This window comes from Pogoniulus pusillus, chromosome 22, assembly GCF_015220805.1.
Source record: "Pogoniulus pusillus isolate bPogPus1 chromosome 22, bPogPus1.pri, whole genome shotgun sequence".
Taxonomy (NCBI): domain Eukaryota; kingdom Metazoa; phylum Chordata; class Aves; order Piciformes; family Lybiidae; genus Pogoniulus; species Pogoniulus pusillus.
The window spans coordinates 14021546-14048698 of NC_087285.1; the positions used below are offsets into that span (position 1 = coordinate 14021546).

Here is a 27153-nt window from a genome sequence, read left to right on the forward strand (position 1 = left end):
CTGCCCAGCATGGGGTGCATCTGTGTTGTGTGTCTGCCCAGCATGGGGTGCATCTGTGTTGTGTGTCTTGAACATGACAAGGTGACAGGCATAGTGTGGAGCAGAGAGCTTGGTCTACAATTCAGTGTTAGCTGGTGTGCCATGTTTTTGAGCTGGCTCACCTGGTGTGTGAAGGGGTCAGTGGGTTTAGTGTGACAGAGTCGTGGCTTTGAAATGGTTCTGTAAAGGCAGGGATATTCCTGCTCTCTGGATTAACCTTAGGAGTTAATTAACGTGTATGATATGTAAATATGGTGTGAGGAGAGGGAATCTGAGTGATACAGCCTATGCCCCACAGCCTCCCACTTAAATGCTGACTGCCACTGAAGACAGTTTATTCTTTGCTTCTTTATGTTGCAGCTTAAACTTGAGGCCATGACCAAGAGCTTTTGTTGATCCAGGAAGCCACCTCAGCTTGAGAAAGTGTATTATTCTCCATGTCTTCAGACAACCCACCTGTCCTTTTCTCTATGTGTCATAGGTGCATTGCCTTTCACCGTTTTCAATCTGCACTCCTCCTGTTTCCCAGGGCAGTTGTGTTTCTTACCAAGAAGGGAACTTTTACTGGCCCTGGAAGCCCTTTGGGACAGTTTAGTCTGCGAGGCTTTGCCAGTCATGTTTTTCTTATCTGGATTTTCCTGTGTATCTTTGAAATGCTAGGGACATCTCCTCCACACCCTTTTTCTTCTGAGAACCATTATGGTGTCTGGTTATGATGAAGATGCTGCTTCCTACTCATGAGAGAGCACATGTGTAGCATTGGGTCTACAATGTGCAGCATGTTGGAATGCAAGCACTAGTTCTTCAGATTTCCTACTGCAGTAACAGCATAACCTTTCTGGTAGTTTCAATGTTAACTGTTTTGTCTCTGTTACTTTTTAATTCTTCATTTGTCTAGTTTAATGAAATCTGCTGTAGACTTGTTGTTTGACTAACTGGACAGTAAAGGTATTCTACTGTTAAATGTGGTGTTCTTTCAGATCACTTCAGGTAGGGTTATTTGTTAATGGAGCAATTTGGTTCTGCAGCACCAGGTTGTCTCTTTTTATTCAGAGAGATCTCTAAACTACTGATATGTAATAAAATGATGGTAGTTGTTCACTGTGCACTGGACTTGTTATTGAGGAATGTCACCAGGAAGTAGTGACCTCAACTTCAGATGTGGTATCTGTGAAAAATAGATGCCATTTCTGAATGCTGGTTAATACGTGAGGTGGAGACTCAAGTGGTACTTCACTCCCACGTTCTGCTGTGTGAATCACAGTCATGGACCCTTGCTGCTAAGATAGGATGACATCATGTATTCATGCCCCTTAGTTAAATCAGTAAAAACAGACCTTGCAGAATGGTACGTGAGCACTTCCTGCCGTAGCTTGCTCCAGAGTTGTGTTTCAGTGTTGCGCAGACAGAGCTAAAGTGTCTAATTCCACACAGTGAATCAGTACTATAGGGAGATGGATAAGTTGTGCTCTGAATGTCTGTTCTGGGTGACATGGCCAGTGCATTGGTCCTTTGTTTGTGCCAGGGAGGATTTGGTATCATTGATGCAGGTTGCAAATGCTGTAACCTAAAGGAGGGGTTAGTATTTTTCCTTCTCTGAATGAATTCATTTAGGTGTCAGACTTTCCCTTTGCTACAACACATTCCAATCTAGCCACTGTTAGTTTTACTTTTAGTTGCCTTAATTTCTTTGCCTCTTGCTCATGAAAAAGTTGATATCATCTTATGTAAGTGTTGCTGTAATATTTTATTGAAGCTTTTTTCAGAGCCCAAAGATATTCAAAGGATTTTTCTGTTCAGAGGACTGGTAAAGTTAAGTGAAATAATGTATTTATTCCTTCATTTCCTGAAATATTTCAGATCCAGACTTGAAACTGTTCAGGTGTATACAAAGCATGCCCTGGCAGGAAGCCTGTAGCAGCTGCTGCTTGAGGGACTGAGCTCATCCTCGTTCTCAGAGCAGGCATTGGAAATATCTGCTATAGAAAAAAACACAGTGTTTGGGTAGACATCTTCTGCCCTCCATGTCACCCATCTTGCACTGTCAATAAAATAGGTTTGAAAGGAAAGCTGAGGATCATCCTAATGTTGACAATGTCAACTTGTTTCCTTCTGTTGTGTTTGATCTATTGTTGCCTCTGCCCAGCCAGCCTTGGACATGATTCTGGTTATCCCACTCAGATGAGCACTACTGCATTTGGCCCTGGCTTACTAAGCATTTTGATGCTTCTTGGGGCTGTAGGAGGCCCTGAAAAGTGAACATGGGTAGCATATAGTTCTGTCCAAAGGGGAAAAAATGGAATAGCAACATTCCATACTGTCTAGATACAGCTTTTGAAGTCTGTCTAATACTGGCCCTTGAAATCTGCCATCCTTTTTGTTCAGCTCCACTGAGGTGCTCCCATCTACAGTTTTACCTCCCTGTCCCCTTATGCAGCTGCGGTAAGATGAGGCCAAGTGTGATTTCCACATTTCTGAGGGGAGTGTTGCACACTTGTCCATCAGACAGTTGGACTTCTGCCTCAGCCCTGACTCTGTTTGAACTTAGGTAAGACTGAGCCATCTGCTGCACTTCTTTACAGGGCTGCTTTACCAGTTTGCTGACATTCCTGTCAGGAAGATAAGAAAGTTTTTTTATTTCCTTTCAGCGCTGGATTGAGAAAAAAGGATTGTAGCATTCCCTCGTGTTAGTGCTGAGTGGTGGCTCCTGCACAACTCTGACACTCCAAACAGCCTGGTTTTATTTTGTTCTTTGCAACCATGCTCTCCATTGAAAGGAAAGACAATAGAGACACTCCATGTGTCAGGAAATCCCTTTGTTATACCAACGCAGCCTAGTTCTATCTTCAGCCTTGTTCTCTGGCGTTCCAAGGTCCAGCTTTTCCTTTATGAGGATATCTGTGACCAGGAGGAAGAGCTTTGCTAGCAAGGTTCATTGTTTCCACTCTGCAGCTATGTCAGTTGTTAACTCCGAGATACTGCTCCACCATACAAGCTGTGCCTTTCTGAACAAAGGAAGAAAGTTGCCAAAAGCAAACGATGTGCTGCCTGTCCTATGGACATGCTTTGTAAGTGTAAAGTAGTGCGTCCCTGTGTGGGAGTGAACTGCGGGCAGAGACCTCGCTTAGCAGTTACTATGAGGCAGTGAACATGCTGCACATCTAGAGCCTGCTTTCTCATGGTTGTTTAGACTGTGAAAGTGGATATTCACAAGGTAGTACAGTGTGTCTCGCTGCCGTATGAGCTGCCTGCTATAACCTTTCTGAACATCCAGTTTTCCTCCAGCATTAGTAATACCTTCCACTGCTTTGAATGTGCCACTGTCAAGTCTGTAAGGCAGCTTTTGCGCTATACGCAACCCAAGGTTCCTCTCTCTTTCCAGGGTACAAATACTTTTTCCAAGTGACCAATGCTTCAGGAACCTGGAGACATGTTGGAATTTTTACTGCAGGTTCTTGCAGAAACATTTGACCTCAGGGCAAGTAAAACCTGTTCCTATTTACCTTGCTTACAACTCCAGAGTCTCCTCCCTCCTGCATTATGAATCTTCTCTGGTGTCTAATCCCATTCTTTTCTCTTCCCAGGACATTGTAAGTGATCACCTGAAGCTGATGGCAAAAAGGAGAAAGGTTTGTCTAGTGTAGTCGAGAAGTAAATCAGATTTTTAACCCTTAGGTCTGAAAGGAGCTGTGGCTCTCACAAATCTCTGTTTTCCTCTCTTCTTACTGTGACAGGACACTCTGTTACTCTTGTCAACTTTGTGGATTTGTTTGAGAAGTTTGCTTGATTTACACAGAATCACAGAGACATTCTGGTTGGAAAAGACCCTCAGGATCATCAGGCCTAACTGCTAACCCTACTCTACAAAGTTCACCCTTAAACCATATCCTCAAACACCACATCCAAACAACTTTTAAATAAATTTACTTATTTATTATATGTAATTAATGAGGCCTACTTTGGGGTTCCATCCTCTACTTACTGCTGAGATTTCATCTCACAAACATAGTACTCAAGCTGTCATTGAATCATATGCCTTTTTTATCTTTTCTAACTCAGAATTCAATTTGAAGTTAACAAAGATAGGTCATCATCTCCATCATTCTCTTCAAAGTTCAATGTCTTGCTATCCTTTTTGGCTTCCAGCTTGCCTTTCTCATAAACCAAACTGTTTTCACCATCCTGGATCAGGCCAAAATGTACTTTCTCAAGTTGTGGCTGGTGTAAGATGCTTTTTGGGAACATGCCTGGTACCTTGAGGATTATTGTTCCTCTTGCCAAAGTATTAATCCTCCTGGTCCTGAGCATGACTTTTCCAAGAAAATAAATGTTTTGCCAGGATACTTGCACATAGCCAGTCCTTATTCTTTTGGTTTGGTACTCTCTTGGGCTTAACTGGTAACACACATCATTGAGCAAAATCTCACCAGCAGTGTTGGTCTCTTATTTCTAACATGTCTTTTTCCACTCCCTTGCTATTAGTTGTTGTGATCATTTCAGCATCCTTCTGCAAGCTTAAATATACTCTCCCTGCTTGCCTTCCATTCTGCTGCTTGCGTCAGGCCCTGGATGTCATCCTTCAAGTTTCTGTGTTCATCCATTATTTCTCAACTGAGCTTTCCTCCTTCCTCCCTACTTTCTGATCTGGTCTCATTGTCTCTTTTTTCCATATGTTGCCCACTCTTGATTCTGTTATTCTGCAATATCTATCCTTATGTAAAAAAATCTGTTAATTCTATGAAACAAAGCCATGAAGGCTTTATTCAATTCTGTACTCTTCTTGTCTGTGTTGGACTGTAATTCCAGGGCTAGAATGCTTTTTGCCTGATGTTCTTTGCCTAGCAAGCTGTGTGAGCTCGCTCTGCTTATACCTTAAGGGCCTCGTGTGACAGCTCTTAAACTGTGGGTGCAGGGAGGCCTGAGCCTGGAAGTACAGACCCAAAAGTTGAGGTGGAAGAAGTGGGAAGCAGAATAGCATAGAGGCAGTGCACTGCCTTTTAAGTACTTTAAGCCAGGTGATAAGAATAGATGTCTGGGGAGCTGTTGATCACCTTCTGTAGTGTCTTTGCCTAATCTTAGCTTACTTAACACCATGTAAAACTTAATTTGTGGGGTTTAGATGTTACTTATGTGATTAAAATGGCAGTATGAAAAGAGAACTCTGTCGTGACATCAATTTTCCACTCAGTTATTTAAAAAGCTAGATTTAATTTTTTTTTAATCCTGTGATGGGTCATCATACTGGTAAATAGTTCTCATTGTAAGAAGAGACTTCCATTTATAGTAGCCACATGCTGCTGCTTTTACTGAATCCAACATAGAGCTCTTTCCTGTTTCAAATGATTCCCTCACACTCAGCAGCTCTTGTGTGTTCATATGCTCTCTCTCTTTTTCTTCCAGCTTTTTTAGTCTTGTTGATCTATTATTGTCGCTTTGGCGAGACGACGCCAACTTGCAATGTTTAATGGGCTGTGAGCAGGAATGATCATCTACTTCCTCTGCTTGTGAGACCATGATGTCATCAGCTACTCTGGGTTGCTTTACCATCTGCTGCTGCTGTTGCTTTGGTGTTTGTGGAAAGAATGTAAACAGCACTTTCCAGATGTTTTCAGGGCAGCAGGAGAGCCATAAATGGACTGTTTGGATCAGGAATATTACTAATCTATTTAGGAGATGGCAGCAAGTAGAGTCATGAAAACATTCGGCGCCATGTGTATCCTGTGCAGCATGCTATGACAACAAACTCTATGACTGGGTTGTTGAAAGAGTTGCATGATTACATAGCTTTTTCAGGACTTGAACTGGGCAGGTCGTTGATCTCTATACCTACTCCTTTTTTCTGTTTACCATTCCTTCAGCTTCAACTCCTGAATGAAACACAGTAACAATGTCCCTTCTAATCTCATGCGAGGCAAACGCTGTTCTGTTTGCCCAGAGTGCCTCCAAATTGTAAGTGATCTCAACTCATGAAGAGTAAAGAAAAAATATCTAGATTTGAAACTCCTAAGTGTAATACTTGGTGTAGTAGGAACTAGTGAATAAAGACAGGCATTTTATCTTGGTTCAGTATAAGAGTTTGGAAACTGATGTCTCTCATGCCTCTTCAGAGCTGGAAAAAGCATCAAATCCCACCTACTTGTGGTATAGCAAAAAAGTCTAATTCAGAGGAGAACCAGTCTTTTCCTTCTTTAGGGGGGGATGTATGTGTGTTTTTAATACATTAATTCATTTTTACTGAGTGGTGGAAAAACTGATGTCAGAGCTGCGTTTCAGCTGGGCGTGCAGAAGCACAAGTTGTAGGAAATAATACAGTTAACATCGTAAGGGCAGCAGAAGTTTAACCATGGAGAGTTTAAAATAGCAAAGCTGAGCCATGTGGGTATTAAAAGATATGACTGAATCAAAACAACAATCTATTATTAAACTGGCTTTTGCTGGGGGAGTAGCAAACTTCTTGAGTTAATTTCTGTTGTGTATCCAATGTCCAAGGGTAGGTTTCTTGTCTCACTGCCTTGTTATCTGACTTTGGTAGTGTCCATTTCTGGCTACTGCAGGGTACAGACTGCAAGAGGCAATATAGGTTGTTTTTCCACTGTTTTGGTTTTTTTTTTTGCCAGGCCTCTGCATTCAGGAGTCTGTAAAATATCCTTATCCTTTTACAGTGTTCTGTAAACTTCTGTGGCACCTTTCGCAGTTCAGTTTGCACAGATCCACGACAGCGAAGGAGAGGGAGGGGGAGAGAAGTGCTTTGGAAGTTGGAGCCAAGAAGGAGCACAGTTACATAATTATACAAAAGAAAGGATTTTTTGTTTTGTTTCGCTTTTCCTCCTCATATCCTGCAAACTGAAAAAATGTTGGAAGGCTGGGTGGAAAAAACTTCAGCATCATTAATCCCTGTGGTGACATGAAATGTACTGAAATGTTCCACCTGTTTTATGGCTGTTGCTTTTCCTCTTTCAGGTTTGACATCTACAGGAAGGTGCCAAAAGACCTTACACAGCCAACCTACACAGGGGCTATTAGTAAGTAACACTTCTTTTTGATGTCCTTGCATACCCTCCATCTAAAATTAAAGATCATCTGGCTTTGCTGTATCCAGGGATTTTTTTAAAGAGATACTGAGCACTGGCAAAGGTGTCCTTTGTTACAGGGACAGATCATTTTGCCCAGTCTGTCAGGTTGCACTAAATGGCAGAGTAGTTTCCAAGGATTCAGAATCTCAACAAAAGATAGTAAGGATACACAGTCATGAAAGTGAACTACTAAAAGCTAGTGCTGAAATACCCACTCTTAGCTACTAAGTAGCTAGAGAGGTTTTCCTAGTGTCTTACCATGAGCAGAAGGCTGTGAGTGTGCTACAAACAGCATTGGAGAGGCTACCTGATTTTTTACCTCTAATAGGCATCCCCTCAGTCAGTATGAAAAACACCTGGAAACAGTTGCATTCACCATAGGTGTACCCAGGTGTTTGCCTGCTCAAGAGATTTCAGGAACCAAACCACTGCAAGCAGGGAATCCAGGTTCTAGATTAGTAAGGAGCAGTGTGGGTGGTAGTATGAAGTGGGTACAGCTGAAGATGGTTGGAGATACAGGTATTTCTCTCAGTGTACTCAGGGGATTCACCTGATGTTGTAGGTAGGACTAATAAGCAGAGATCTTATTTTGTTGTTACTTGTTATGCTTTTAAGGAAGAAAGATCGCTTGGTCAGTCAAAAACCATCGATAGCAATCCACTCTCACTCCCATGTATCAATGTACAGACTTTGGCTGATAGAAATCTCTTGCCTTGGGCCCCTTTTCCTTCCTTCCTTCCTTCCTTCCTTCCTTCCTTCCTTCCTTCCTTCCTTCCTTCCTTCCTTCCTTCCTTCCTTCCTTCCTTCCTTCCTTCCTTCCTTCCTTCCTTCCTTCCTTCCTTCCTTCCTTCCTTCCTTCCTTCCTTCCTTCCTTCCTTCCTTCCTTCCTTCCTTCCTTCCTTCCTTCCTTCCTCATCCTGAGGGAGGCTGTAGTCTGAGTAATGCAATTTTGCCCAATTACGTGCAGTGAGCAGGCTGTGTGCAGTGGTAAACATTGATCAGGTTGATCCTGCCAGGCCTGTAATTAGATACCTAATGCAGCTTTCCTGTTCCATTGAACAGTGACTTCCTTTGATCATGTAGCTGTTCTCCATTCATCCATTCTTGCAGATAGGTCACTAGCCTTGTATGTCACTGCTGACGTGAGTGATGTCATATCCCGTGGAGACAGCAGGGATGGAACTGAGTCAGTACCAGTGAATCAATGGACACAAAGAAAAGCCCTTTGTGACCTAAAGAAACTCCTCACTTCTTACTGTGATGATGGGCTGCCTGGGGTTGCTGGAGTGTTTTTGGAGATACTCAAAACAAGTAGAACCAGTCCTGCTTTAGCTGACCCTGTTTTGACCAGGGGAGTTGGACTGGGTGATCCTTTGAGAGGTCCCTGCCTGTCTGAACTGTTGTGTGCTTCTGTGAAGATAGCACATTACTCTAAATATTTACTTCTGGGGAGTCCTTGTCCTCTGTGTTTTTCTGACCACTGAATTACTGCTGTGTTGACTCCCTTTTAGGTTTGCTGAAACTGTGAACAAAGGGCTTGAATAAAAAACTGCTTGCAAATTTAGAGGCATGTGAGATTCAGTGTTTTAAAAGAACACTTTGAACTTGTTAGTGATCCTGCTTTCTCTTCTGTTTTGGAAACGAAGAGTTCCCACACTGTAACTGGGCTTCCTTTGAGAATTTGTCTTGTTATGAATCACCTGCAGAAGAGTGTGTTTTAGAAACAAAGAAACCATCAAAGGCTGTGTAGTGTTAGGCTTTTCTGATCTGCAGTAAACAGCTCGAGTGATAAGTCTGTTGTGGGAAAGCTTGAAGGCTGTGACTCTTACTTAAAATTATTAGCTGACTTCTCTCTACTGTTATTTGCAGTTTCTCAGGCTTTGATTTTCTTCTCTAACTGGTTCTCCTCCTTTTTGTCAGAGTGCTTTTAGACAGGTTGATAGAGGCTTTTGAACCGTACAAGCAGCCAACAAACTGGTGGCTTTGCATGTGAGGATCTTATGTGCAGCTTTCCTAATGAGCTTTCTGTCAGACCAAGCCTGTGACTTGTAATTTGAAAGGCAGTAATCTTGCATGTTGTAGGAGGTCATGAATGAGACCAGCCCATTGCCATGCCAGACTGAAGCCTGGGAAGGTCGCATGGTTTAATGAAAAATGCTTATAAATGTTTTAGGAATGTCAGTGTGGAATAACACTGAGGACTGGAGGGTAAGGGAAGGTTTTGCCTCTCAACAAATCTTTTAGTGTCTAGCAAATATGTGAAATAGCCATGGCTGCAACTTGTTTTTTGTTTTTCTTTAGTCTTCCAAGTTTTACAGAGCAGATGTAAAATTGTAGTAGCTGACTGTTGATTCAAGCCCTTTCCACACGGTTTCTGCTGAAGCTTTAGTTCAGTGTCACTCGTGGTGCTGAAGGCAGGATTCCTGCAGGTGCTTTTTGGATTGCAAAAAGGGCGTTTTTGAAAAGCTTTACATTTACTAGGGAAGAAGGCATGGATCAGATGACAGAAGAAAAGGGATGGAAAATACCACCTCTACTTCTGACCCTCAGGGCTGAAGTGGTCAACTTTTCTAGGAAAGAAGCAACTCAGTGACATGAAGTGTAAGGATATTTTGGTGGAAAAGAGTAGGCAGTCTCAAACACAAGAAGGTCCAGAATCCAACAGGAGGGTTATTGAGGCCTTCTGTTATGTATGGTTTTGTAATTTCAGAAGTTGCAGTAAATACGAGAGATTTCAGATCTGTGTAGCAACCCTGCTGGCTACTGAAAATTAATAGGAATGAAGGAACTTAGAACTGTCCCCTGCAGTTACGCAGTGAGGTTTGTATAGAGCAACACCCCTCTTGCTGCAGGCTTCTCTGAAAAGTGTACAGAAGCTACTCCTTCCTTTTTTCCTCAATAAAAATCTCTTCTGTCGGGCAGCATTGCCATCCCTGTGCCATTCAGACAATCAAGCCATTGTTGTCTCTTTTCCACCAGATGCCTGTGCCAGTCTTTATAGGCTTTCCCACTTCTGTGTTGCACGTCTGTGATGCCAGCACACGGCCATTTTAACAGACCTGACTAATGTGGTGACCACTTGGCCATGTTTGGGTATGTGGGCAGCAGCAGCACATGCCCTGGCTGGCTGACAGTTGGCATTTGGCTGGACAGGAGCAGTCTGACATCTTGGGAGTGGGACCAGCTGCTGCTGCAATCCTCGTATTTAGCAGTCATTGTGGATTTGTAGTCTGCATGCACATGTTGCTTGCACACATGGTAATGTTATCCAGAAATACTCTATGCTGTTTTGGAGCCTGGAGTTTTAAATACACATCAGGAAATATCAAAGTTATGATTCACATGGCATCTGTAACAAGACCCATTCCTTGCACTTCACAGCAGTTTGCTCCATCAAACAATAAACACTATTAATTTTATGCCTTAATATAGGCATAAGTCCACATTCTCAGTCTGTGAGATGTGTTAAACTCTTCACGTTTCTTTCACTTCTTGTGAGGTGGGGAAGAAGATTCAGGAATGGGCATAGAAGGGCTGTGTGTCAGAGGGGATATGTACAAAAAGGTCAGACTGTCAAAGCTAGTGTAGGAAAAAATATCTTGGCAGAATTTCCTGTCCTTTTGGGATTACTGATTAGCCAACAGCAGTGTATTCCAGCATGTCTAACACCAGCAACCTTTGGTGTATTGATCATGTTATCAATTAGAGTTTTAAGCAACCTGTCTTAGATGGTCCTTGGAGCTCTGTGGGAACATGTCTGTGCTCTTGCAGTTAAGCTATGCTTTATGCATGAATTGTGTGATCCAGGCCTTTAATCTACTCTTCCAAATGGAATGCAGTTGTCAAATGTGGGTGGCAGGAACTGCACATTTGCATGGAAGCAAGTAAAAGCTTTCACTATGAAATAAGCAGCTGGAGTAGTCTGTGTGTAAGTTCTTATGCTGGGAACATCATACATGCCTGCAACACCATGCCAAGGAGAGAAACTTGTGTTCTGCATCTGAAGAAACAGTGGCTCTAGAGACAGTTTAATGGACATTACTTTCACGTGAGTCTCATAGTAAACACACACACACACAGTGTGTGCAAGGAGAGTTTAACAGAACAGTGGCCATGCTAGCTAGGTCAGTAGAAATGTCCATATAGTCAGTAGCAGATTCCTTAGGAAAAGCCTGAGGACAGGTTAAACACTTCACCATCAACTGGTAGTTCTGAACTTCCTGAGTTATGAAGTTTAGTATGTGTTGAGTAGCCTTCAATGGATTTGTTCTTCAGGGCATATGTGATTCCTTTTTGATGCATTACAGACTCTTTTCAAACATCCTCAACATTTATTGCCACGAGTTTTCAAAACATAGGTGATGTGTAAAGGAAAAGCAAATTATGTGTTTTACTTCCCTCTTCCATTCCCACGCTGAAAGGCAGAGAGTGGCTGTTCCCCATTCATTTCTTTCAGGCACTGTGATGTCCACCCTCAGTAATCTCTTTACAGATTGAAAACTGACAATCAGTTTGAAGACTGCCAAAAGCATTGAAGAGCTTTGGAAGTCAGCCTCTGCCAGGTGTTTCAGGATGTTCTAGCAGGATTTTTTAGATATAGGTTAGTGGAATTTTACTGAACTGTATTTTTATGAAGTATTGTCACAAGCCTTCGCTGCAAGAGCTGATGGCGACTCTCAGGGAGCAAATGTTTTGTGTGCTGGAAAAGAAGAGAATTTAATGATGCAAATGGCAAAGAATAAACTTTTTTTAAATGGAAGAGAGAAGGCTCAGAGAGAGAATTTGCAGTTAGCAGTACCAGGCTTGCAAGGTAGAAGTGATAGTGAGCAGAGCTTGAGGAGAGGTCTGGAAAGCCTTCAGGATCATAACAAGCAAAGAGGAATATGGGCAGCGTACTAGCAGAGATCTTGTCTCTGCTCTTCAGTGGTTAACAGTAAGAAACACGAGATCAACGGGTCTCATGCCTAGGCTACTTTCTACTCTTAGGTAGGTGTGCATGAGGATTTACTGCTATGCTTCAGGCAGACCTTTCTCCTCCCCCACGCTGCATGAGGCACTGTGCCAATGGATTAGCTGGGTTACAGCCGTGGTGGTCTGTGTCTTGACAGCCAAGATGTGGAAGCAACTGTGTAGCCACCTGAGGTTTCTCTTTTGGAATTAATATCCTTTCTAGCTTCCCATTTTTCTACTGGTCTTTGACTTACTTTTTTTCCTTTTCTTCCTTCCTTCCTCCCTTCCTTCCTCCCCTCCTTCCTCCCCTCCTTTCTTCCTCCCTTCCTCCCCTCCTTCGTTCCTCCCTTCCTTCCTCCCTCCTAATAGATATTTTTGGCATCTTTTTAAATTCCTTGCACTTTTCAGAGGGTCACTACATTAATCCACCCTTGAAATTATTCTGATGAGGAAGGGAAAACAACACAACTTTCTTTCTTCAGAACTATAAAGTGACTAATCTGAAGAATGAGGCACAAGGCTTTAGCTCACTTGAGAGTCTGTCTCAGTATTTGCCTTAAGTACCTCCTCTTTCCTTCCCTTACTTATCACATCCTCTACCCAAGGGATTTCGGACAGGCGTAGTTTTATGATAACATTGCTCCTCAGTCAGTGGTTGCTTGGGCTTCCCAAAGGAATGGGTATTCAGGCTGTACAGGTCATGTGGAATAGAACTGAGGAATAGAGTTTTTCTTGCATATTTCTCAATCCTAATTAGTGGCTATGGTAAAGTGATCATTTCCAAAGAGTGCTTGGTCATTACAACTCAGCTGGGATTGAGGGGTGAACTAAACTAATCCTGTTGTCACAGCCCTGGAGCAGCATGCCATTTCCTGGTTTACTCTTTTGTATAGTGATTCATGGTGAACTTGGGTATTTTGTTTAATACAAGTACACATTGCAGTCCTGTCTCCTTGCCCTGGCACATCCTTGTCTACTCTAATCATCCCTACTCAATGGGATTTGCAGCTGTCCTTCCTTCCAGCCTCTTCTGCTTGGGTCACTGACTGTCACTGTACAATGTTTTGAATAGTTTCCTGATGAAGAGTAACCAGTAGTATGCCATTTACTTTGGGTTCCCTACTTGTAACTTTAGGTTGGCATTCTTAGAAAAGACATGGGACTTGTTGTCCAGGTACTTCACAGTTCCTTCACTGGGAATTTTCCATCTCTGGAGAGTCAATATATCAGCAAATGGAAAAATCAGAGCAGTATCATGCATTGGCTAGACTAGTTCACTGCCACTGCTGCTGTCCCAGCTATAGTGGATAGTGCAGGCTGTGAGATTACTTACACATAGCTTTAAAACTTGACACAGAACCAAAATGCCTCCTAATCCACAATCTGCTGACTATGTGCTTTCAAAGCAAGGAGATACTGATTCTTTTTCCTTTTGGAGGTTTTAGTAATATTGAAATTATATTTGGATCAAGGGCTCCAACAAGGTCATATTGTCAAGCAGCTTTGTCAAGAAGAAGGTAGAGCTGGCAGACCCACATAATGTCTTGGAAGTCAGGAGACATAGGGAGGTGGAAATTAGGATGGAGAAGGTGGTCCAAGGGTTAGGATACCCTGTAGGTTGTTGGTGATTGACATGACGTTGAAGTCAATGCACTGATGGCATCATCTTGGTCATTGTCCCTAAAGAGTGTTAGTTCTCAAGCGTGTCTTTGGGGCATATCCATGGGGGCAACAATGTGCTTGTATGAAACCAGATTTTTTTCTTTGTTAAAGATATGAAACTAACCTTTTGCTTTTCCTGCCTCTTTTCCAGTATCTGTCTGCTGCTGTCTCTTCATACTATTTCTCTTCCTGTCTGAGCTCACTGGATTCATAGCCACTGAAATGTAAGTAAAAATCATGTTTTCCTATCTTTGAATGTTTGTGCATATGTGATTCTTTACAGCTTTATCCTTGTATTTTGGAAAAATGTGCCTGTAATTTCACTAGGTCAATTAGTTGTCTAATGGCTTTTAAATTATTTTTGATTGAGTGCAAATTGCACTTTTTAATCTACCAAACTACACTAGGCAGACCTGGTTCTAAAGTACTTCTGACAGAGAAAACTGTTCCAGACTGGCTTGATCCCTCATTATCTGCATATTGGATTGCTCTGTTGAGCACAATGGATACTTTTCATGTGACCACAGATCATTTGGCCCTTTTCAGTTGGTGATCAAGTGTAAGCTAGCATGGGTGCTAAGATGATCAATGCTAGTTAGTTGCAGTTTCTCTCTTCCTCTTTAGGCTGCCAGTATCTTGTTCTCATCTGAGGTTTCTTTCCCCTTTCCTCTTGAACAGACACTTTCCTCTGTATTTGCTGGATTTAAAGTGATTCTCAAAAACTAGTTTATTTTAACTTGGTGATACTGTATGCTTAAATGCACGGTGCTGCTGGTTGAATCCATGTGCTCTGTGCTCTCAGACTGTGAGCTCCCACTGCAGGTGCAGCAGGATCTCTGACAAAATGTTTTCTTTACTCCTCACTTTCCTATGGATAAAATAAGTACCACATTCTATCAGTCTTCACTGGGTCCTTTTGGAGATGTTTTCTTTTGAAGAATGAACTCTATGAAATATGAATTATTATTAGTTTAATGTTAACAGTACCTCATTTTTTATTGCCAGAGCTGAATCTCTGATACAGGCAGATAGGTTTCCTCAAGTGTGAGTTTTATCTTCTTTTCTCTTCTCCTGTAGAGCCACAATTGGAAACTTAGTTGACAAATTTTGTGCCTGAAGGCAGGCTGTCCCAGGTAACCTTTTTGGGATCTTGCTTTGAGCAAAACAGAAATAATTTCCACTTTAAAAAATGGCTCATAGAATGAGCATTTCAGTTAGATGTTTTTTTCTCTGTTTTCATGTTCCTCCTGCCTTAAAGTGAATTTTTCTTAGTAACCAGTAACACAAGTTCCTTTGTTCTGGGTTCTAGGAAACATTCTCCATCACCCCGCTGATGTGGCAGTGAGCTCACTGGACTGTGATGCACAGTTCCTGGATAGTTAGAAAGGGTGGAACTTCTGTCAGACTTACGTGATGGTCCAGATAGCAACAGATGTCACTGCTGAGCAAAAAAGCTCTGAAATGCATTGGGCTCAGGTTGACCATGGCTTACGTGGCTTCTGATAACCATGAGGCTTTTTCTTTGCATTTGTACAGCACTGACTTGGCTCAAGAGTATAATTTAAAGAATAATTTTAACCTTGAGTAATGTTTAACCTTAAAACAGTGGTGTCATCTAGCTCTAGCTAATTTCTTTATGCCCACTGCACATTTGCTTCAGAGATGATATCTTCAGTTTCTTACTCAGTTCCATGCATTCATTTGTGAAGTACTAGGGTGACCTTACCAACACACTTCTATCCAGAGCTCAGTTTTCTTGATTTTCTTGTTTTAAAAAGTAAGGGAAAGCTAGACAAACTGCTTCAAGTAAAACACTACTTCTTGATCTCCTTTTAGATCTCGCTCTCTCATCTGATTGATTTTTTTTCTTTTGGCTAATACTTTACCAGATGAGTAATAATTGCTTCCCTACTTTTGATGCAGTTATTTGAGTGCACATGCCTGTATCTGACTTCATCTAGTTTCCTGGCTAGAGATTTTGCTTTGAATGGCAAAATTGTTTGATTCTCTGAGGTCTCTTCATGCTGTTTCCTTAAAAAGATGATGCATTTTCCATGAAGGTATTAGAAGTGCTGTAAGTTCCTGTGTGCTCAGTTGACAAGTTTCTCATTAAAATATCAGAGAGATGGTAAATTGCCTTTCCCAGGAGGAGCTGCATGGGGAGGAGGTGTTTGTAAGCAGTAAAGCTGTAAAATTTTAGAGAGGATGTCATGGAAGAAACTGAGACAAATGAATGCAGGAAACTGATTTGTCATGGACCATCCACCACAGTAACTCACAGAGTATGAAAACCTTCTGCTGACAAGTTACAGGTCTTCAAAGTCTTTCTTGCTGGGAACAGATCACCCACAGCATTTGTGAACAGGTTCCTCCATAACAGCGGAAATACTTCAGAAAGACACATAACAAAGTGCTTCCCAGCTCAGCAACTTCTAAAGCAGAAGTAAACTTTTTCTGTCTCTTACACATTGCTTTCTCTTCTGGGAACCTAGTGCCTTAGAGCTGTTCAAAGATGTTGTGAACCTTCTGTGCTTCCCTTTCAAGTATGTTTTAGTGGCAGTGCATTGTGAGGCAGTAGAATCTCATCGTTTGGATCAAGAGTGCAGAAGTGTGGAGCATTTTGTGATCTGGAACAAAGTGTGAGATCTCAGTACTATCAATCAAACTGGGTGGTAGCAAATAACAGGAGAGATACTATCTCACAAAGATATGTTCAAGTACTTGTGAAGATAGGAAAGATTCCTTATGTGCAAACTGTTCAATTTCCATCAACTTTGATTGTAAGCTTTGAGTTTCTTTTCTATGAAGAGTCTCCCACAACAGATATCTCTGCCAGCTTGAAGTTTCCTGGTGTCAGTTAGCACCTGAATGATTAACCAAAGTGTACACTTCTATGGGGTGAGCTTTCCTGCTTTCCCAGTGCCAGCTATGATACTATCACTCCTCCTCCTCTTGTATCACCCATGTGCTTGACAAGGCCAGATTGCTGCATATTTTTGATGGCCAGGTAAGATGGAGAGCATTTGGCCTGGTGACTTACATCAGAGACGTACCAGGTTCACTGATGTGGACTCATGCTTACATCACAGCCTTATTATGCTGAGTAATTGCGCATGGTGTTTGGGCATTGGCAGCCTGCTTCAGGGCAAGCCAGCAGCATCCCCAGCAGCAGTGGTGCCCACAGGATTAACTGTCTGACTCTCACCAACAAGAGGCTTCTTTGCTATCTGCATCTACCGCATCTGGTGTGGTTTGTCAATCTCATACTGTAACATGAGAAAATAAGGTCTGCTCTGCACCGTGCTAACCTATAATACTTGCTGGCTTCTACCCAGCCAACAGTGATTGGATCTTCTACATTCATATGACTGCAGCAACTTAAATTCCCGGTATTACTAGAAACCTTGGTTTGGTCACTCTTGCCCAACTTCAAAGCTGGTTTTCCTTGACCAGCCCATTGTCTTAGCACTTGTAGTCTCAACTGCTGAAGACTTGTCTGGGTGGCAGAAAGCCAAGAAATTACACCCTGACCTTGAGGATAACAGTCATAACACAAACCCCGTTCAGATTAGCATTGTGGAGAAGAGAGTATGCATCACAGCAGCTATGTCAGTAAGTTGTGTGGGCATTTCTAGTGAGCGCTAGGATTGTGTCTGTGCACGGGAGCTCACTGCAGCTGTGATGCTCAACTAAGATGCTGTGTGCCCTGCAGAGGACATATAGAAAGTTCATGTGACAGAGGTACCCAGTGCACTATAAATCATATCCTGTTTTGCTGCTGGCTTCCTATCTAGAGAGCCCTAAGTAGGATACAGAACTCCTGGTTTCTCATCTTCTAGATTTATTAGGCGACCCTAGCAGGCAGTCATCTAAGCAGCCATAAAGGAAATCAAAGCTTAGTTCTTAGGTGGGGCTACATCCTTTTCAGGAAAAGCACATTGAAGGACTGCTGAGGAAAGAGGTTTTTCTTTGCCCAGATGTAATCCATCACTGCAGTTAAGGGCAGTTAGATTTAACCCTGGGAATTGATTATTTTTTTTTCTTTTGTCTAGACTGAGAGTGAATGAATATTTAGTCCAAAACCAGAACCTAGATTAACATCCTTAGTTCTGTAAAAGACAGGTAAAGAAAAGGAGACCTGTGCTCCACATTTGAACCTTTGCAAAACTGACAGTGTCAAACAGAGTTGTCCCACTGAGCAAGTGATTTAAGTGGCTGAAGAAATGAAGCTAAAGTGTTAAATGTGTCTGGTATTTCCTGGGCAGGATTGGCAGTAGGTTGAGAGTTGAGACTGAGGGCTAGAGATTGCTTGGCATACCTCTAGCAGCCTTCCTCATTCATCCTGCTGTTGTGTTGCAAATCACCTATCTCTTGTTTAATTAACTCAGATCAGCACTAGAAGTTAATAGCTGGCAGGATGATAATCTTGCTGTTTTATCACTGTAATTAGGTCATGAATTATGTTCTGTAGGATCAATAAGAGTTTTCCAAATGTTCCATCATTAAGGAGGAAAGATGTAATTAACTAATCCAGTCTGCCTTGCATTGGCAGCCAGGGGAAGGGGTAGGAGGATATGAATATGCTACTTGTGATATAAATGTAGCTACTCAACAATAATTTGTCTACCACAGCACACTGTAGGAAGCAACAGGCTGTTCCTGGCAATGTTTTCTTTTTCTTTCTTTTAATGTAGTTACAGGCAAAGAACAGTCTGAAGGGACAAGTAGCCACTTGGAAGGCTGCCCCCCCCCACAAGGCAATTAATTACTTAGAATATCTGTAATAAAAGTGCTGCCTTTGCACAAAAGTATGAGCCCTGAGCAATGTCCAAATCACTTGTTCTTGCTCACTGGGGACACCTGCTTGCTTTAATTTGTATGAAAATTACCTTGGCCAGTCTGTGAACATCACACAGCCAAGCTTCTATGCTGGGGCCACATCATGTACAGTATGATGTGACTTCCCATGTAGGCTGTCAGGTACGTGCAGTGTGGGAGGGAGCAAAACACCAGGAGCTACTGTGACTGGTGTTGTTTGTTCATACTGAGTTCATTTGCATGCCCAAGACCGGTACTGCAGTGAAGCAGAATTGTTATCATACCTGTCTTCAGAGGGCTTTTTGTCCCTTAGCTCTCTAAGGTATGTGAAATTTGTCTTGTGGCTTTTGGCCAATGGAAATTTCTCTTGCAGAGCCAAGCAGCAGCTGCTGTAAGCAGCATAGTGAGATCCTGATGCAACAAGAGTTCCTTCTGCTGGAAACCATAACTTTGGAGTGTAAGCCATCTCACCAGGAGCACAGTGCTACAGCTCCTGTGTTCTGACACTAAGCTGAAGATGCAACTCCAGCTCCACCAGCTAATCCAGTTGAGGCAGATGAAATGCTGGAACAAACTAGAGCAGCATTGGGAATACAACCTAGTTAGTGGACAGAGGGGAATGGGAGTTGTAATCCTGCTCTTGCTTGGACTGACCTTGAGACAGACACTTTCTGTAGAAGGATGTAGTGCTTAGCTGCTTACTTCTCCAGGGGTGCGAAGAAGCTTAATTAATGTTTGCAGAGTAACTTGGAGATTACCTAATAAAAGATGTTAGATATTTGTGCAGTGTTGTTATGCCCATCTGTGGGTTAGGAAGCGGAAGGTCGTGCCGTGATGTCATTTGCAATTTCTGACTCAAATCTACATTGACGTCTTTCAAACCCTTCTCCTTCTTCCTGTCTCCTGGAGAACTGTAATCCCTTCCTTTGTAGGACAGTGTTTTCTGTGCTTCACAGCTGTGCCAAGACCTAATCTGGGACAAAGACCTTCTCAAAGAAGAACTGATTGAGATTCGGGGCATAGGAGGAAGATTACAAATGGCAGAACAGTAGATACCTGCACAGTTTATTACGCAGTAGAAAATGTGTTGACCTGCTTGTTGTTTATCCACACAAATGAAGAAGATGGGTTGTGTGTTCTGTGTTGGATCTTCTCTGGTCTGACACAACTGAAAAAACAGTAGTGCAAGAATCTCAGCTGCAGATGGTTGTGTTTCTTGAAGATGGTTCATGGAGCTGAAACAGCAAGCCTGACAAAGTCTATGGAGAAGCTTCGGGCTCCCTCAAGAAAGAGTAATTATTTTCCCTCTTAGGCTTAGGGTTCTGGAGACCAGAGAGTGTCTCCTGGCAGCTGGAGGACAAAGTAAAATGCAGCTTGCTTGAGTAAGTGGTTCTATTTTCTGTATGGCTGATGACTGGGGAGGAGGGTGCCTGGTGCTTTGCTTTGAAAGAGCTAGAAACAAGGCTAAAATCTGAAGTGCAGACTAGGACAAGTTAGACAGAGGCAAGGAAGATGTGTTTAGAGAGCTCCCAGGCAGCACGTGGAGATTTGAAGAGTCAATGCAGTGTTTCCTTTAGTATTCAGAGAGCCACAGGCTCTTCAGCTGTTGAAGTGCTGAAGAATCTCATGTTAGTGGCCAGGTCTGATAGGTGGAAATAAATTACCAGGAAAAATTTGTTTCTAGGAAAACAAAACTTTTGGCTCATAATTAAGTCCTGAAGCGCAGGGAATGGGTCTGGCTTTCTTTGGATAAAATCCTGAAGAGATTCTGAGCCCTCTTGCTGCTCCTTCCCCTTTCTTTCTGGCGTGCCCTTTGCCTGATCCGTAACCTTAGCCAGAGTCCCCCCGGCTGCTCCTCTCTAAGGCTGCGAGTTTGTGAGCGAGTGGGGTGAGCAGCTGAGAAGCCCAGCAGAGCACCACTGAGGAATGTGAAGTATTTCGAAGTGGCTCTTTCTAGAAGTGAAGCAGATTCCTTCTGTGTGGATCATAGCTCTTGCTGCATGGAGAAACTTTCCTTCTTTCCCTTAAAGTGGCAGCAGGAGGCCTTGCAGGGGGGAAGCCCACCTCTCTCCAGTCCTCTTGCCCTCACAGTACTTTCATACTCTACACCTCAACCCTGCTTTATTGTGCCAATTTTATTCAAACAGTACTTAACAGCAGTTAAATATCAACTCCTAGATGCTTTGCTAGGAGTTAATGTGCCATCTTTGGAGTCACGGTATGACCCTATACACCGCTTCTCTAAGCAGTCTTAGAAGCAGCTGCATTTACAGTGTCCTTCTGCCTGACCTCAGGTGTTATTTCCCTTATGCCTGTCCCAGATTCACTGTTAAGGACTATTACCCCTGGGACACTTTATGTTCCAGGAGAGACAGCTACAAATTAGACCAAGCTGAATTTCTTCCACTGGAGATACTACTCATTCATGGACAGTTACTAGAGGTGGTAAATAGAATTTTCCCCAACATCTCAGGATTGTCTGGTTAAAACTTAGGAAGGCTGTGTGCAAACTGGCTTTGTGGCTCTGAGGAGTAGGATAGCAAGGGAGGCATGAGTGCCAGCTCTCTGCTAGCTCCATCTAGACTTAAGTAGTGGTGTTTTATGGGGAGATCTTGGTAAAAGTAGCCTTGACCCTGGTAGTTTGTTCTACCTGTGAGGTTTGCAGAATGCATTTGAGGAGTGACATTTCCAGTTTGTTGTGAATGGTGACATTTCTTCTGAGATTTGCCCCAGCAAGCACAGCATTATGATGTGTTTTCATTGTGCCCTGAGTTGCCCATAGCAGTACAGAACCTCTGTAACAAAGCAGGTCAACTCAGGGGTTACACTTCAGAGCCACTGGTAAAAATCTTTCTGGGCGCTCTGTGAGATGATGCTGCCAGGAGGAGGCAGTGGCCAGAGATGGGAGGGAAAAGCAGGGCTCAGCAGGCAGGGTGCTCCATGAAAGGTGGTGCTGCAGGTCTGAGGGAGGGTAAGGAAGGATAGATGAGCATGAGCTGTCATATGTCTAAGGACTGATAGGGTTATGAAATTCAGAATGTGAGTATGAGAGGGGCAGGGGGCTGCTAGGTAAAGAGGAGGAGGAGGAGGAGGAGGAGGAGGAGGAGGAGGAGGAGGAGGAGGAGGAGGAGGAGGAGGAGGAGGAGGAGGAGGAGGAGGAGGAGGAGGAGGAAGTGGCCTCGAGCCTTGCTCAAGAGACAAGTCGGGAACCATTGGTCCAGTGACTGGAGTGAAGGACAGGAAATCAGTTTCCTTTATCTGCAACTAATGGGCTGTGTGACGTGCTCTTACTGGCCTACTTCTCTTTGCCTCAGTGATCCAGTCTGCAACCAAGTGGCCTCACCGCTTGCCTTCCTGTGTAAGAGCTTCCACAGGTCCCTGTTTGTCCTTTGACTCTACCGGCATCCACTTCTCACCTGTTTATCACCCAAAGGCTTGTGTGCCTTTGCTTTTTCTGACAAGTTCTGACTGGAGATCACAAAATACAATTCTTGACTTTGCTAGAGCTTTTCTCCAGAGCTGGGGTGTTTGGCTGTGCTGCTAAACCTGATGTGCTTCTCTGCTAGCCCTGATGTGGGTGCTCCTTTTTGGCAGTAACACAGAGTTGCCCATGGCACTGGCTGGGCATGACCCACATCTCAGACAGAGAGCTGGGAAGAAGCCAGGTGCTATTATGAAGCAGGTTTGCTGTCAACTGGGATCTTGATGGAAGGACTCAGGAAGTACAAAAAGGTGCGTTGCTTTAGGGGATTAATGCCTGTCCTGGCTGGAGCTGCTCCTCACAACCATGTTTGGACATATGACTTAATCCTGATGGCTACCAAATCTGCCAGCCATAAACACGTAGAAGATTTAATGCATTCCACTCGGGAGAGGAGGGCTCAGCCAAGAAGCTTCTAACTAGGTCACTGATGAGCAATTTTTCCCCTCCCTCTGTGTCATTTTTATTAATCACTTGAAAAATACGTTGAGTAATGATTGCAAGCAACTTGTCAAGCCAATTAAAACCAGAGAAAGGTAGGGCTGTGGAGCTGAAGACAAATGCTGTGCTGGTTTTAAATGAGTGTCTGCAAACCCTGCTGACCTGTGAGTAATTACATCCAAAAGAAATGGCAGCTGTTTGTTTCTCAGTGTGAAGGCTGGGCTCTTCTGAATCCACAGGGCAAACAGTTCATTATGGTCCAGAGATGTATCACCAGAGCAGAATCACTTTGACTCTGTCTTGTTGCTGCCCTTAGTTTGGTTTGTCTATTAGCATATAGATTCTTCAACAAGGCCTTGTCAAAGGGTTTCATGCACTTTGAGCATTAAATAAAAATAATGCAGGACATTTACTAGGGAAGGTAGTTTATTTTATGTAGCTTGAACATAAGTTTCTATAGCTTTTTTGGCTGGCTGGCTGGAATATCAATTGCCAAATGTTTTCATTTGATGAGGCTGAACAGTCTTGGACTTGGGGGAGAAAGTGCTGCTGGCTACTCTCACCATCTCCTTTCATTGTGGTGGGTTTCCCTAGAGTGGATTCTCCATTCTCCGGGACTGTTAGGGAATTCAGCTGTGCTTGCATTGAGTTTTTTGGGTTTATATTTTACATGTCAGATGGACTGTATGTGCCAACAATAAATATTTATACTCTTGCATTCCTTTTACTCTATGTCTGCGTTTTGTCTTTGTGAGATATGTGCCAGCTCCGTGGGTGCTATGAAACAACATTACTCTTTGAGAGACTGATGCATGGTGTGTTAGATCCTGCTGTCCAGGATGTTTCTTCCCATCTGTTCCTGGCTCACATCCTCTTCTCCTTTATTTTAGTAGTTGCTTTTGGTTACCATTCATAGACTGAAACGAGATACTGAGGAGGGAGATACAAGTATGCCATGCTGCCTTCTCTTGCTGCTGCTCTGTCAGCTGGGTGGCAGTAACAAATGGCAATTAGTGACACAAATAAGCTTTCCTGTGGGATAGTTGATAGTGGCCTTTCTCTGAAACTATTTATGAAACAAATTGAAAACCACATGCTTCCCTCTTTCCTAAAAGGAGTAACAGCCTAGGCACATGGAGGGCTAGCCTCCTAGCCTGCCACCTCTTTGGCATTAGGTTCTTGTTTTGTACCACTTCTGCTTAAGGAAGGGGACACCAGAGCAGGAGTTTTGTTTTCTAATGGTGTAAGAGCCTTGTTTAAAGTCTCCTGCATTTGCCAAGCAAGAATTAAATAGTGATTTGCCTCCATACAGTTATGGAGGGCTTTTCCTGTTGTCTCTTTAACTCTGTCATACAGTCAATCCCCCTGCTTCAAAGTTTCCTTTTTTCTCTTCCCATGTACATTGTTGTACTTTTCTAGTGGAAAGTAGCTACATTCCCTGAACTCTCCTGTGTTTTCTGTCTTTCAGAGTTAATGAGCTCTATGTGGATGACCCAGACAAAGACAGTGGAGGTAAAATAGAAGTGAATCTGAACATCAGTTTGCCAAACCTGCACTGTGAATGTGAGTACTCTTCTTGACTTATGAGGGGGTTTTGTGTTTTAAGAAATACTTGAAATGAGCCCATCTGGTACAGTGGCCTTTCTGTGACAGAGTGAATGGAGATAAGTAGCTGCAGCTTTGCCAGCACTCCATCACTGTTCCAAATCAGGACACCTGTTTCCTTGGACCTTCTGCTCACTCTGTAGTTCTTGTCTTCTTGCTAAATCTCATTTTCTTTTTTATCATAGCAATCTTTTTGTCTCTGAGAGCAAGAAACCTTCTAAGTATCACTCATAACTCTGAATACACCAGCTGGGTTTTGGCTTTTCACAAATCATCAGCCTTGTCTACCTGAATCTTTTTCTATTTGTGTAACTGAGGTGCATTTGTGTCAGCTGGGCAGTCTGAAAAGTTTGGTCATAAAGTTCTTTCTGAAGAGAACTGGTATAACAATTAATATTTGACAAATGTATTACTAGTACAGTTTAGTCAAATGTCAGGGGAAAATCCAAAGATTTTTTTCCTAGCAAAAGCAGTGCATGCTTTTCCTATGCAAGCCTCCTGTTATTTCTCTTGTTTTGATTTTTGTCTCCTCCCCACCCATGCAGTAGTTGGACTTGACATCCAAGATGAAATGGGAAGGCATGAAGTGGGCCATATTGATAACTCAATGAAGATACCTCTCAATAATGGAGATGGCTGCAGGTTTGAGGGCCATTTCAGCATCAACAAGGTGAGTAGGAGTGACAGTGGGTGAGTGGTAGCAAGATTCACCTGTAAAATACTGGTGGATATCTGTGTCAGTGTTTGTCTTGTAGAGCATACGTTCCTGTCTCTGATCAGTGGTGAGCCTAAGCCTCTTGGTGCTGTAGAATAGCGTGGACAGGAGTGGCTGCATAGTCAGACCCACAAAGAATATGTTAAATCATTCATTCTCCAAAGCAGAGACTCAAGAGGGTATTGCAGAACAGCACAGAGCAGCTCTGTGCTGTGGCAAGGGCTGTCCCTTTCAGTGCAGCAGCCTAATGCTTAAGGGATCTGTGAACTCCCTACAAACGCCAAATGGCTTCTGCGTTTACTCCTCACGACTGCACCTCCAAAATGTGACTCGCTCTAGAGAGGTCTTTGGCAGTGTCTCTGTCCAAGTGCTCTTTTGTTCTGAGAGCCACAGAATGACAGGAATGTTCCCTACCAGAGGGTGCCAATGTAGCAGAAGTGGCCCCGTGCTGAGATGTTTGGAATACGTGCGCATACTCTGCGCATGCTTTGTCAGGATGTTCCACTTCTGCCTCAAAAGAATGAAAATCCAGGCCTGGAGGAGGCTCCTCTCTGGGATGGGTGTGTTCAGAATTGAATAATCTTGCTATGTAATGCTGGAGATGACTAGCTGGGGTGGGGGAGGCAGTGGTGGGGCCCACTGATGTCCTAAGAAGGGCACACCCTTTATTCACGCCTCCTCTTGTACCACGGGCTACAAAATCCTACTTCCTTCTTTTTCTCCCAGGTCATGTTAAATCACATCTAAAAATAACAGGGAGAACAGAACCTCTTACTGATTCTGTGGCATGGAAAGGATTAGGGACCTATAATGAGGATGTTTCTTTCCTCGCCTGTAAACCACCAAGATTACTGGCAGCTGATAGTCCACAAAACTGGGAAAGGGCTTCTTGAAAGGTAGTTCTTGTTCTGTTAAATCCCAAAGCACAGAGCTGAAGTATTTGGGGGTTTGGCTGATAGATATGGTGTGTTCTGCTCAGCAAAGCAGCTCAAAAGAGAGTTGCTCTGTGTGGCTTTGAGGAGTTCTCTTCACTGCTTAATCTGTGAAAGACCACAGATTGCATTGTCTCGTGTAGTGGCTGGGGCTGCTGCCAGCGGTAGGGGACCTGGCTAAGGACTTCTGGCTCTGAAAACTTGAACCTCTCATGTATGAGCTGGAAATGTTCAGTCTCTTGGCAGAAATTGTACAGGCTTCTGTATGTGCTGGTGTCTGGAATGCAATGTGGTCAGGCTTTGAGACTTGGCTAAGGGTTGCAATTGGGTGTTACTCTCAAACCTGAAGAGGGAGGACAAGGTAGCAGTGAGATGATTATATGTACTACTTACTGCAGAGTCTGCCACCCTATTTACTGAGCTTGTATATGACACAACTTGTGTCCACACCTGAAAGTGTTCTCAGGAGTGCCATGCTGTTCTTCAAGACATTTAAATTAACTTTCCTGAAAGCACATGGAACCAGCATGTGGCCTCCCATGGCCCTAATAGTGAGGTTGCCTCTGCAGAGAGCACAATGAGCACCAGTTACATAACCATCCTCCCACTCTTGTCTTAGGCCATATCAGATTGCTTCTCAGTCTTGCTTAATTTCCCAACCTTTTCATGATAGGAAAAAAGTCTTGCATGCTCTGTAACAGTGAGTGAGCTGAATCTGCTGAAGGTCTTCAGAGAGTAGGAGTAATGCCCTGAAAAGTGGTGTCAGAATGACATTGGTTCTCATTTTCTGCTCTGGAACTGAGTCCATTGGTGAAATCTGTATTCTTCAGAACTTTGTAGTTTCTGTGCATTAAAAAAATCACCCCAGAAAGTCCCGTACTTGGAAGGGCTGTTCTCAGGCCCAGAAGCTGAAGGTCTAGCCTAGCTTATTTGGGAAGCCCCACTGGTTTTGATATTTGCTTTTTTCCCCTCTTTCTATGTAGAACTCATGAGTAATCTTCTCAAATGCAAGGTTACTCCTGACTAGTACTACTCTTAAGAATGTATCCACAGCTTTCTTGGGTTGCTTTGCGACAGTAGACCCATATGCAAATGTGAGATGTGGGAGTAGAATGTTAAGCAATTATTTTTGCTTGTCAGAGACATGAATCTTATTTTAAGAGGGATGAAAGACATAGCCTTAAGTGTCAGGAATCCCTAAAGATGGGAGTGATCCACTCATTGCCTACCAAGTCAGTAGCAGGAGCAATGTGAGGGTGCCAGGCTACTGGGCTGTGGGATGTAACTGGTCTCCACTCTGTATGCAGTGCAGTGGTCTTGGTCAAGTGCAATAAGGTATTTCGGAGCCTTTCTCCAATGTGCCAGAGGTTGTCTACTGCTATGTAGATGCAGCCTACCAAACTGGATGGATTCAGGCATTTGTGCCTTGTATCACAG

The 27153-nt window shown here is 43.2% G+C and overlaps 1 protein-coding gene across 1 annotated transcript in view; it reads left to right on the plus strand.

Moving 5' to 3' along the window:
* Positions 1-27153, plus strand: part of ERGIC1 (endoplasmic reticulum-golgi intermediate compartment 1) — a 60354-nt gene that overhangs the window by 14105 nt on the left and 19096 nt on the right. Inside the window, exons 2-5 of the mRNA XM_064161835.1 lie at positions 7000-7061; positions 13876-13948; positions 23933-24027; positions 24615-24739. Coding sequence (XP_064017905.1) covers positions 7000-7061; positions 13876-13948; positions 23933-24027; positions 24615-24739 — 355 coding nt within the window. The remainder of the gene's footprint in view (positions 1-6999; positions 7062-13875; positions 13949-23932; positions 24028-24614; positions 24740-27153) is intronic.